General features: G+C 38.1%; 1 protein-coding gene across 4 annotated transcripts in view; it reads left to right on the plus strand.

Moving 5' to 3' along the window:
* Window positions 1–13,534, plus strand: part of KANSL2 (KAT8 regulatory NSL complex subunit 2) — a 20,246-nt gene that overhangs the window by 2,049 nt on the left and 4,663 nt on the right. For 3 of the 4 annotated variants that reach the window (XM_006755487.2, XM_015558591.1, XM_006755486.2), the window contains exons 2-7: window positions 1,081–1,259; window positions 2,237–2,351; window positions 5,746–5,909; window positions 6,133–6,299; window positions 7,312–7,408; window positions 11,398–11,651. In XM_006755487.2, the coding sequence (XP_006755550.1) occupies window positions 1,081–1,259; window positions 2,237–2,351; window positions 5,746–5,909; window positions 6,133–6,299; window positions 7,312–7,408; window positions 11,398–11,651 (976 nt within the window). The remainder of the gene's footprint in view (window positions 1–1,080; window positions 1,260–2,236; window positions 2,352–5,745; window positions 5,910–6,132; window positions 6,300–7,311; window positions 7,409–11,397; window positions 11,652–13,534) is intronic. The other variant, XM_006755488.2, reaches the window with a different exon arrangement.

Genomic DNA, 13,534 nt, shown 5'->3' on the forward strand with positions numbered 1-13,534 from the left:
ATCCTTGGAAAAGAAAAAAAATTGGTGAACACTGGAAGGGTACTGTTTTCAATTGGATCACTCAGATCTTCTCTTTGGATTGTTTGCCCTCATCTTTAAAGGGATAATCTAGTTTTTTCTTAACCCTGGGGTCCGTGACTCTTGGCCATTTCTGAACCTTATTAAATAATACGCAAAATGTGTATTCTCGGAAAGGCTTCATAGCTTTCATTACATACAAAGATATCCACGTGGAGCATAATTTGGGTAGATCATTCTGCATATACCTTTTTAAAATTGTGTGCGACATATTATTACTGCTGTGTATTAATATTGAAGTAAACTGTAGAGTTGTCTTCCTCTTGGCCATTTCTGAACCTTATTAAATAATACGCAAAATGTGTATTCTCGGAAAGGCTTCATAGCTTTCATTACATACAAAGATATCCACGTGGAGCATAATTTGGGTAGATCATTCTGCATATACCTTTTTAAAATTGTGTGCGACATATTATTACTGCTGTGTATTAATATTGAAGTAAACTGTAGAGTTGTCTTCCAGAACCAGTTTTGAAAGATGAAAGTGGATTTCTTTGATTTGTTGAGATTGTCAGAATGCTTTGTTTGGTGGATATAGCACTAGATTATGCTACCTGCATTTCCCTTTAGTAAAACCAAATGAGTTGATCTTGGGCCAGTTAAATTATTCTGCCTCACTTGACTTTTAAATATTTGTAAATGAAGATAATGGTTATTTTATTTTATTTATTTTTTTAAATATATTTTTATTTCAGAGAGGAAGGGAGAGGGAGAGAGAGCTTGAAACAAATATGATGGGAGTGAAAAATGTATTGGCTACCTCCTGCATGCCCTCTACTGGGGATTAAGCCTGCAACCCGGACATGTGCCCTTGCCCGGAATCAAACCCAGGGCCCTTCAGTCCACAGGCCGATGCTCTATCCACTGAGCCAAACCCGCTAGGACGAGATAACGGTTATTTTAATTTCCTAAAAATGATCTAAACATCAGTGAGTAATGAAAATTATTGAACTTTTTCAAGAAAGGACCTATCTGAATATAAAATGTTAATTGTCTCCTTAGGGTGTCCTTCTGTGCTGAACATGCCCGTAGGAACGCACTGGCACTTCATGCTCAAATGAAGAAGGCCACTCCAGGGCCTGTGGGTGAAGCACTCTTGTGCCAGCTGAGCTCGTATGCTAAGACAGAGCTGGGGCCTCAGACTCCGGAAAGTAGTCGCAGTGAAGCCAGCCGAATTCTGGGTAAGGATATTCTCTCCTAGAATGAAAAAGGAGGAAGAAAGGTAACAAGAACTTACTGGTTTTAGCACAGTATATGGTACTTGATAATAGAATACTATTAATTCATTAGAGGCCCAATGCACGAAATTTGTGCAAGCCAGGCTTCCTTCCCTGGACTTCCCTCCGGCCCTCGGCAGGCACCCAGGATTGGGGCTTCCCTCCTAGCGCTGGCTTTGTCCGGAAGGTCGTCCAGTCTAATTAGCATATTATACTTTTATTGTTATAGATTGGCAAATTGTTGAGATTCTAGGATTGCTATGTTATTTACCAATTCTTTTCAGTTTGAAGTAGTGTGCTGTGCAGAGCCAGCACAGCCAAGGGTTTTGTGAGCCTGAGGCGTGTGTGTGTGGGGGGGTACTAAGGTTTAAAGAAAAGACAGATAAAGAGAATAAGCTAGGGCTCAGTGGATCTCCTGTGCCTGGCTGAGGCCACAGAGCCAGATCCAGAGGGCAAGTGGATGCTAATTTTATAGCGGGAGGTAAACAAGGTAGTGGTCACCATAGTTCCAATGTTCTTGTGAGTTTCACTTGTTTTGGCAGCAGTTGCTGCACCTCCCACAGCCCATTAGCTACCTAGGATGGATCTAGGGAGCTTCATAAGGTCAAGCCCAATTATGCTAAGAGGGCTGTGCCCCCTAAGCTGGGACTTGTTTGTGGCTTTGCCAACACTTCAGTCCCTATAGCCACGCCCTAGAGTGTGCTTAGGTTTACTTTCCTGAGTTTATGACTGTTTTCTTAATGGCTCTTTTTATACATACCATTTTTGCTAGGTAAGGTAATTTTAGGAAACAAAAATAACTTTGAGTTGGACCTTGTCTGTTTGAGGGCATGGTTAACTCAATTTTAAGATTTTGGTTAATGTGTTAAGTAACCTAGTTTTGTGTGGCGGAGTTACAGAGGTGGGAAGTCTTAATGGCTGCTGTCCCTTCCTTGCCTCAGATGAAGACAGCTGGAGTGATGGGGAGCAGGAACCCATTACTGTGGATCAGACATGGAGAGGTGACCCTGACAGTGAAGCTGATAGCATAGACAGTGATCAAGAAGATCCCTTGAAGTAAGTTGTAATTCCACATAGGCTTTTAAATATTTTATGTAGTTAGTACATGGAATGTAGTACTGCATACTGTTAAAAGATTAATAACCTAAAAGGGCTGAAGAAAGCTTAGCTGTTTGTGAGCAGAAACAGATTCTGTAAATTAAAGTGTCATGATTCATCATCATTTCACTTTGAAGCAGGATTTGATTCTTTGTTAGAGGTCTTGTAATTTGGGAAAACTTTTGGACATCTAATTCTACACCTGAGTAAGTATAGGAGAGAAAATAGGAAATTTCTTGGACATAGGAGAGTTGAGAAATGCTTAGATCAGTTAGAGAAGAGGAAATTAATGTGAATTCTTTATTTATTTATTTATTTATTTTTAAATATACACAGGCCGACGCTCTATCCACTGAGCCAAACCGGTTTCCGCTGAATTCTTTTTTTAAAATATATTTTTATTGATTACAGAGAGGAAGGAAGAGGGGGAGAGAGATAGAAACATCCATGATGAGAGAGACTCATGGATCAGCTGCCTCCAGCAAGTCCCCCACTGGGGATCAAACCCACAACCCACACATGTGCCCTTGACAGGAATCGAACCTGGGACCTTTCAGTTCGCAAGCCAACACTCTATCCACTGAGCCAAACTGGCTAGGGCGTGAATGCATTCTTGGCGTAAACCTCAGGAATAATAAAGTGATTGTATTTGAAAAACTACATTTGCAAAGTTACATCTTAAGGGTTTTTTTTTTTTTTTTTAAGAAAAATAAAAAGATGTTTCAAGAATATCCTTTGGTTTCATGCCTAAGAGAGAGAAACTGATTTAGAAACCAAGATGTGAGTAATCAGTCTAATTATATCTTACTGTGGTTTCTCTCTTCACTGAACCCATATTCATTTTAGGAGTTGTAGAAACATAAAAGCATTCAGGATTGCTCCTCCTCTAAGTCTCATATTGCTATGTCTCATGGTTTAGTTTAGTTTGCGTTTTTTTTTTTTTTCTTTTCTGACTTATGTTTCTTAGCACTTCACACTGACAATTTAGGTCAATGGTTCTCAACTTTGGCTGCACATTAGAATCACCTGGGAATCTTTTTAAAATCCTGATTTCAGCCGAAACCGGTTTGGCTCAGTGGATAGAGCGTCGGCCTGTGGACTGAAAGGTCCCAGGTTCGATTCCGATCAAGGGCATGTACCTGGGTTGCGGGCATATCCCCAGTGGGGAGTGTGCAGGAGGCAGCTGATCGATGTTTCTCTCTCATCGATGTTTCTAACTATCTCTCTCCCTTCCTCTCTGTAAAAAATCAATAAAATATATTTTAAAAAAAATAAAATCCTGATTTCTAATGTACAGCCAAGGTTGAGAACCACTGATTTATGTGGAAGGATGTAAATAATGGAAGGAGTAATGAATTTCTATTAATTTTTTACAGAGAGGAAGGGAGAGAGATAGAGAGTTAGAAACATAGATGAGAGAGAAACATCGATCAGCTGCCTCCTGCACACCTCCCACTGGGGACCTGCCCACAACCAAGGCACATGCCCTTGACCGGAATCGAACCCGGGACTCTTCATTCCGCAGGCCGACGCTCTATCCATTGAGCCAAACCGGTTTCGGCTGAACTTCAAGTCTTAGAGTTTTCTTCATTACCTTGGATTCTGAAGTTTATTAGAAGTCATTTAGGGTTACATTTTTTCTGAGTAGATTTTAATCTATTTCTCTTGAGTAATTTCAGTGTAGTTAGCAATTCCGAAATACTCTTTTGGAAAGTCCATCTAAGTAGTTTGAGAAGGAATGCTTGTTTTCTTTCACAGTAATTTTATATCAAGCATATTTTTTATTTTATTTTTCATTGTGCTTTTGTAAATGCCAAACTTGCTGCATTGAAGAGGTGTGTGCTGTCTAGGGTCACAAAGTTTTTTAAAGGTCCAGAAACTTGATTTTATTAATAATCTAGAGATCAGTGTCTAGGGGATACAGTCATATGAATATAACTTACAAGAGATTACTTTATCAACCAAAATATCAGTTATGTGAGAAATATGTGTTAAAAGGATTAGGTACTCAATGTCAGTTTCTCCTAAAAGGAACATCCAAAGGGAAAAATAAAGGTCCAAATATGTGCAGCAATTAGGCAATGAAATACAAGGCTGTTATATACATTTTATTGATTTCAGAGAGGAAGGGAGAGGGAGAGAGAAACATCAATGATGAAAGAGAATCATTGATCGCCTGCCTACTACTGGCTATTGAGCCAGCAACCCGGGCAAGTGTCCTTGACTGGAATCGAACCTGGGATCCTTCATCCACAGGCCGGTGCTCTATCCACTGAGCCAAACTGGTTAGGGCGAGGGCAAGGCTTTTTTTAATCCTACGAGAAACATTATCCAAAATAAATTTAGGCTCTTTAAAATATATGCATTTTTAGGAATGTAAATAGAGTTGGTAAATGTCTGCTAATAATTTATTAATATGGTTACATATTACTATCTTGTTATATATATATTTTAAAATATATTTTTATTGTGAATTTCAGAGAGGAAGGGATAGGAAGGGAGAGGTAGAAACATCAATGATAAGAGAATCAGCACGCTCCACACTGGGAATTGAGCCTGCAAGTGCCCCTACTGGGAATCAAACTGACCTCCTGATTCATAGGTTGACATTCAACCACTGAGCAACGGTGGCTGGGCTATCTTATATTTAATACAAGTGTTTATTTAATGAAATTCTTTTAAAATTCTTTTTTGGTGTCAGTGTTGGTCATAACTGGGGCCACTTTTTGAACCATTAACAATTTACAGCATATATCTTCACTTGATTGTTTTAGAAAGGCTACTATTTGTATTTTTGATGATGTCATTAGAGATTTATCCTAACTACAATTACTGTTGTCATAGTCATCGTCCCCCCACAACCCTTTGTAGATATATATCTTTGTGATTTGCCTCAAAGTAACCATTTACTTAATTGCTTTATAAAAAGTAATCTTTAAAAGCTCATTTATAGCAGTATCTAGGACTGATGAAGTTTCAGCTTAAGAATAATTAGTAAATTTTTCTTTAACTTTTTATTTTATTTTTTTATTTTTCTTCTTTAATCCTCACTTGAGGATATATTTTCACTGATTTGACACACAGAGAGAGAGAGAGAGGGAGACAGACACATCAATCAGTTTCTTTTTTTTATGTAACAACTTGAATGGTAAAAAGATTCCTGTTAATAAGGTGATTGTATCAGCACTGACTGCTTATTAAATATCGTCTAATATCTATCTTTTTCTCTTTTTATTTTATTTATTTATTTATTTATTTCTGTGGTAGGCAGAACAATGCCCCTCTCCCCCTTTTTAAACTTGGGTTTTATTATTGTGTTTTCTTATGCACTGCTGGGAATTTTCTATTCCAGACATGCTGGTGTCTACACAGCTGAAGAAGTGGCTCTGATTATGCGTGAGAAACTAATTCGTTTACAGTCTTTGTACATTGACCAGTTTAAACGGCTTCAGCATCTGCTCAAAGAGAAGAAGCGTCGTTACTTACATAATCGGAAAGTGGAACATGAAGCTCTAGGCAAGTTGCAACAACCTATTGTATGTTCAACATGTGAACCCACATGTTGTTAGTAGTTACATTTATCTCTGTTGGTATCTGGAGTGGAGGAGACAGGTTTCTGATTTGCTTTTGAAACTGCCCATCTTTTGGCCCAAGATTTTTCTGTTCACTTGTTAATTTGGAGACTAGCCCTTGTTTGGTTTCTTGGCAAATAACATCTTGACTGTTGTTGACTCTCCAGGTAGTAGTCTCCTGACTGGCCCAGAGGGACTATTGGCCAAAGAACGAGATAACTTAAAGCGTCTAAAATGTCTTCGGAGGTATCGTCAGCGCTATGGAGTAGAAGCCTTACTACATAGGCAGCTGAAGGAACGCAGAATGCTGGCCACAGATGGTGCTGCCCAACAGGTAATTTGTGTCTATACTTGTAAGGTTTATAAATTTGCTTCCTTTATAAAGTAATTGTCCAAGCACTGTGGTACAGTCTTGGCTCTGACATCTGACTTACTGGACGTGGGGTATATTGAAAAGAGCACTTAGCCCTAACCGGTTTGGCTCAGTGGATAGAGCGTCGGCCTGCGGACTCAAGGGTCCCAGGTTCAATTCCGGTCAAGGGCATACACCTTGGTTGTGGGCACATCCCCAGTAGGAGGTGTGCAGGAGGTAGCTGATGGATGTTTCTAACTCTCTATCCCTCTCCCTTCCTCTCTGTAAAAAATCAATAAAATATATTAAAAGAAAAAGGAAAAGAGCACTTACCTGGAAGTCCGGAGACGCAGGTTCTAGTCTCAGTTTTCTTCTGACCAGTACTGTGCCTGCGCTGGTAACTTCTCTGGGCCTCTATTCCCATCTGCAAATTGAGGGGTTGCCACAGATTTCTCAGTTCTTTGGTTCAGAAATAGGCAGGTTAAGCCCACTTTCCTTGGGAATCGTGTTTTAGAAGGCAGGAAAATAGGTAGAATAATAGGAGCAATGAATGTTGGGAAGTAAGGTTGATAGGAGTAGAATTAAGTGATCACTTAAATTTTTTTCTCAGGCCCTTGGTCTCTGCTTCAATAAGAGTAATTTCATTTTTGTGTTTTATTTGTTGAAGTTTCACATAAGATTACAATTTCGAGAAGGGTTCTGCTAAAAGATAAAATAGCTTGAAAATCATTAGTCTATGTCGCACGTTCAGAATATGGAGGGGTAAGATTCAAATTAGGGTTGATTCATTTGTACATGAGATTTTAAAAATTATTTTTTTGCGTCGTATTGGTGAATACATTTAAATGTTGAATTTTTTAGCTTTTAAAGATGTACCTTTCTTATATTTTATAACTAAGTATTCTCATACATAATTGGTTGTATGTTCTTTTGTGGGCGTATTGGTTGTGTGTTTTTATTTGTTTTTTTACTTACCTGTTTTTTTCCATTTTAGGCCCATACCACTCGTTCCAGTCAGAGGTGCTTGGCCTTTGTGGATGATGTTCGTTGTTCTAATCAGTCTCTTCCAATGACCAGACACTGCATTAATCGTATCTTTTTACTTTGTTCAGTTGGCTAGCTAGACCGAAAGGCTAGTGGGAGACACTGATAGTTGCTCAGTTGAAGGTCTTTGTTATCCTTTGGCCCTGAATCAAGGCCAGCAGTTTGCTGAAGCTGCTGGTTTCAAGCAGGAGCCTAAAGAAATATCTTTCTATGGTCTGTTGGCCATTTCAGAACTTAGGAAATGTAATGGTCAGTTCATTAGAAAGAAACATCTGAGTCATTGGTGATAGATGTGGGCTAATATTTATTTGTAGTCAGTTAATACTGGGATTCCAGATACAGAGGTTCCTGCTTTAACTTGTTTGTTAGAATTATAATACTGTTAAATCCAGTTATAATAAAAAAAAAATTGTGGATTTTCTACCAATAACAAAGGACAATTCTGAACTGTGAGCTTCCTTTGAGTATTATCCATTTGTATGGTTAGTGCTCTTAACTTAGACTTCATTCAAATTGGAAACTTACTTTTTCCAAAAATTGGATAATTACTCCCCGGTTAATTTGCTTTTGAACCATCAGAGCATCATTTGAATCTGCTGTAGGACTATATTTACATAGTACCAAACTGTACTGTTTATTGTGAAAGTACATTTTATATGGACACTGATTGAGAAAGCGACTTTCACTGTAAAAACTTTTTTTTAAAATATATTTTATTGATTTTTTACAGAGAGGAAGGGAGAGAGATAGAGAGCTAGAAACATCGATGAGAGAGAAACATCGATCAGCTGCCTCTTGCACATCTCCTACTGGGGATGTGCCCGCAACCCAGGTACATGCCCTTGACCGGAATCGAACCTGGGACCCTTCAGTCCGCAGGCCGACGCTCAATCCACTGAGCCAAACCGGTTTCGGCTGTAAAAACTTTTGTTGAGTCTGATTTTTATTATATGAAAGGCATAAATCTTGCTGGATTTCAGTTGTCTGGCAAGAGATAAAACACTGAAAAGTAAAATATTTTTTCAATAGGAAGAGGAGAACTGACTTTTCTGCTCTTTTTGAAAAATCTTTTACCAATTTATTAATTATTGCAACAACAAATGTCTGCTAAAGGATTGTTGTCCTTAATGTATAAAATCTTGTGCAAAGTAATTAATAACTGAAATTAAATTCTCAAAACTGAATTGGTTAAAGGCAATCTTTGGACAGATTTAAAAAGAAGTAGTTGATAGTTTAATAGTGCTTATTACTGTAAATAAATAGGAAATAAAACAAATGTTTTAATCCATAAGTTTGATGCTTATATATATGATTTTTAATGAGTGAATTTTAAAAGTTGGTGACAGTGTGGTAAAATGGACCCTCTAAGGGCTGCCAGTGGGAACATACAGTGTTATAGGCTTTTTATAAAGCAGTTTGACTATCCATATTCTTTAATATGTTACTATCACCTCTGAATTTATTTAAGGAGATAATTAAATATAGGACCAGTATTACATAAAATTTCTCTAATTTGAGACTTAAAATTTTCAGAGATGAGGAGGGAAAAATTATGATACAAAATAATAGTAATATGTTATCATTAAAAATTTAATAAACTTTATGAATGATTTGGGAAAACATTTGATAATAACAAAAATAGGATATGGGATTCTGTAGGGTATGTTCTAACTACATGGAACTAAATACTAGGAGGAAGTTTAATAGAAATGTGACTATTTTTGGATGGTGGGGTTATGAATGCCCTTTTTCCTCTGCTTTGTACTTCTCAGGTTTTCTTCAATGAGTTTGAATTACTTCATAAGGCAAAAAACTAACTTACAGGTATCAAAGTAGTTTAGACTTTACTTGTAGTATAGGCGTGGGGAACCTTTTCTGCTAAGGGTCATTTGGATATTTATAACATCATTCGTGGGCCATATAAAATTATCAACTTAAAAATTTGCCTGCTTTTGGTTAGCTCTATAATTAACTCACTCCTAATGCCTTGGCAGGCCCAGACCAAATGATTTCGTGGGCCTTTTATGGCCTGCAGATTGGATGTTCCCCACCCATTACAGTACTATACTCAGTTTATTAGAATATTAATATTTTAAAAAGCAAAGTTGAAAATGAAATGTATTTGAAAAGAGAAGTATTTTTTCTTTTGTGTTCTTTTCTTTTTCATTCCATAGTTGCCTAAGTCACTTACCCTTCCTTAAGTCCGTATCCCAGAGAAAGATGCGACTGCCATTGGTGACCTGTTAACTCTTTACTCTGGTCTAATGGAGACAGCCCTGGACTGAAAGTAAAGGATGCAGACTCTAGTTGTAGGTCAACCATTCCCTTCTCTTTGTCTTTCTTGTCCCCAGCTGAAAGAAAGGGGTGGATGAGGATGGGGGGAGGATTTTTCCAGGATATGTGGTATTAAATAAGAGATTTATGAAAGTCATTTAAATTCCAAGAAAAATACTGTGATTAAAGCATTTAATGGATTAACATTTTAAATATTAAAAATTTAAATTAGATTGGGGTTTTCTTAAGCACATAGAGACTGCAAATCTGTTCCCATCAGATTCATATGTTTGTTCATTTGATCATTTATTTTCATTTAATAAATATTTATTTATTTTGTACCATTATTCTTTTAGAGTATAGATTCTCATCTGGGGGTCATTTTGACCTGTTTGGCAATGTGTGAAGGTATTTTGCTTGTCATAACTCAGATGGAGGTGCTACTGACATCTAGTGGGTAGAGGCTAAGAATGCTGCTGAACACTCTACAATGCCCAGGACGGCCAGTAATGTCATTAGTGCCAAGGTTGTGAAACCCTGTCTTAGCATCATGAAAGAAATGGTTTTATTAAAGAATTTTTATTTGGTTTAAAAATTACAATGTGCATTAGATTTTTTAGTTTTTAAAAATTACCTTAACATTCCCCCCCCTCCCCAATTTATTTATTAACTAGAGGCCTGATGCACAAAATTTGTGCAAGGGGCTTGGCCTTCGCAGTCCCGGCTTTGTCTGGAAGGTTGTCCAGACGGTCGTCCTGCTGTTTGGTCTAATTAGCATATTAGCTCTTTATTATATAGGAATTATATAGGATTACACTTGACATTCAATAATCCTGGAAACAATCAGCTTATAGAAAATTGTGCTTTTGTACTTAAAAATAAGCCTAAATTTAAAATAGGAAAATAACCATACAGTTAGGATTTTCAGAAATGATAACACTTGTGTAAAATGTGCTTTGTACAGTAACTTGAACTGGAATTTTATTTGATCTGATTATGATTTCAATTTTGATTCATCCTACAGAGCTTCTTTGTCAACTTGGAAATAATCCTTTTCTGCTTCTAGCCTTAACATTGGCTGTCCTGTTAGAGCACCTAGGAGCATTCCTGGATTACTCTCTTTCCATGGGCTTTCATGAAATTATCTCTTTTCTGTTTGGGATAATAAAAGGATTCCCCAACACTCCCCTCCCACCCCCCCCACCCCCCCAAAAAAGGGTATGAAAATGTATTTTTACTTTCTTTCAGGGTATGATAGCTAGTCACTATTATTAGAGCTTCCATTTTCTCCAGTTCCAGTTCTCTGCTGCTTTAAACAATTTTATCATGTAAGCATTTGAAAACAAGGTTTAAAAACTTTGTCAGTCTTAACGGAGCAGAAACAACTTTGTCTCTCTTGAGTCTTGGAAGGGGTTAGTAGAGGCCTCTGCAGACTGTTTACAGTTGTCATGATATCTCTTCTGTGTAAGTGTAGATTCCTAGGATTGTTATTGCTGTATGCTCAGCACTGTGTTTTGAAATGTTTTATAAGGGAGAACAAGATTAGTGTCTAGTTTACATGGCTAGGATCTTGAAATGGAGGTTGGGGACTAGTTTTAAATTATTGATTGAGATAGAATTAGAAAAATTGCTAACTGCATTTTGTTCTGTGTCAATTGTAACCAATTATCTTGTAGTGCAGACCTTGAGTTTTACATGGCAGACACTTGTATTTTGTATCTCCCATAGGTCCATTTTATTTCCCTTGACCATTTTTCTGCAGATATTTGTCAGGACACGAATCAGGTTCTCTTCAAATGCTGCCAGGGGTCTGAAGAGGTACCCTGCAACAAACCAGTTCCTGTAAGCCTCTCTGAAGATCCCTGCTGCCCACTGCATTTCCAGTTGCCTCCTCAGATGTATAAGCCCGAGCAGGTACTGTCTGTGCCAGACGATCTGGAAGCCGGCCCCATGGATCTGTACTTGAGTGCTGCTGAGCTTCAGCCCACTGAGAGTTTACCTCTGGAGTTCAGTGATGTAAGTTAGAGAAGTCTGCTCTGGTTGGCCCTTGAGGCAAGGCCTTATTTATTAACTAGAGGCCCGGTGCACGAAAATTCGTGCACTCAGGTGGGGGGTCCCTCAGCCTGGCCTGCGATTTTTTGTAGACCAGGAGCCCTCAGGGGATGTCAGGCTGATGGCCCAGGCAGCAGTCTGGCCTCCCTCTGTGGGAGGTGACCAGTGGAGCGATCAGGGGATGGCACTGGCCAATACCCCCCCCCCCCAGTCATCCCTCCGACTCCACTGGCTCCACTGGTCACCATCGCCCGCAGGTCGCCGTCTCCTCCCTCTGCCAACTGGTCGTTCTGCAGTTTGGTCGATTTGCATATTAGGCTTTTATTTTTATAGGATGGTGAGAATAGATTAGTCTTTTGTGCTCAGGAGAATTGATAAAGTTTTTGAAATGATATATGCATGTTTGTATGTATATGTTAGCATATTCATTTAGAGACCGTTTAAATAGGCAGAAATTTTTCTGAGGGAATGGTAAGGGAAATTGTAGACTAAGGGAAGTTAGAAAGTCAGGATTATGGTTGGATTTGGTGTAACAGGAAATATGCTACCCATCTGCAAGGTGAGTGAGTCACCAGCATCTTAATACTGAATTCTGATACCTACTTCTGACACTGTAAACTTGTGTTTTGGCTCCATAGTAAGGGGTTTCATTTTCAGATTAATGTGTATCACAAGAAATTACTGTAAACTTAACTTGGTTACTATTTTTCAATTTTGATGTTATTACATAATCCTGTTGTGAATGGACTAGAACAGTGATCTCAGTATTTACTTTGAAATATGTACACTTCTGTCTTTTTTAGCTTGTTTGATTGGCCATAGCACATAAATCCAGCTCAGATTTTGTTTCCCTACTTAGCACTATCCTACTATTTGACTTTAGGGATCAGTTAACATCCCACCTCTGTCTTGGCACTTTGCTTATTAATCTTTAGCCTTCTGGATATAGGTCCTTATTATTAAGATAAGGCTTTTGAATTTCATAATAGAGGTATCTTGTGTCTAACCATGACATGTTTAAGGGGACAAATCTAAATGGGAAATTAGGTGGAAGTAAGTTTTGGGTAGCCTCAAGATTTACTAAAAAAGATACACTAGGTCAGGGTAATATGTGGGGGGAGGGGAGGATGGCATTAATTTTTCCCTCAATTTCCTTTTTAGGATTATATACTGTCAATAGGTGTAAAAAGCATGGTTTTTATAACTTCATTTATAATACAATTTTTGTTATAATCCTGATTATAATTGCTCTTTAAAAAGTTTCTTTAAAAGAAAAAATTTCTTTCACACAGATTCATGGCTTATGAGAACTCGAAAGGGACCTTAGAGATTATGCATTCTGGTGTTTCCCAAACTTTTCTACTGAGATGTTAAAGAGAGTAAATAAGTAACTCTAAATTGAGGGGGACAGATTTTATTTTTTTATTGCTTAAAGTATTACAAAGAGTATTACATATGTCTCCTCGCCCTCCCACTCCCCGACAATCCCCCAGCCTTCTCTACCCCCCAGTGTCTTACGTCCATTGGTTATGCTTATATGCATGCATACAAGTCCTTCGGTTGATCTCTTACTCCCGCCCCCCAACGCCCCCCAGCCTTCCGGCTGTAGTTTGACAGTCTGTTCGAGGCTGCTCTGCCTCTGTCTATTTTTGTTCATCAGTTTATAATGGTCTTTATTATCCATAAATGAGTGAGATCATGAGGTATTTTTCTTTCATTGACTGGCTTCATTTAGCATAATGCTCTCTAGTTCCATCCATGCTGTTGCATATGGTAAGAATTCCTTCATTTTTACAGCAGTATAGTATTCCATTGTGTAGATGTACCACAGTTTTTTAATCCACTCT

This window comes from Myotis davidii, unplaced genomic scaffold (genome assembly GCF_000327345.1).
Source record: "Myotis davidii unplaced genomic scaffold, ASM32734v1 scaffold290, whole genome shotgun sequence".
In the NCBI taxonomy this organism is placed as follows: Eukaryota; Metazoa; Chordata; class Mammalia; order Chiroptera; family Vespertilionidae; genus Myotis; species Myotis davidii.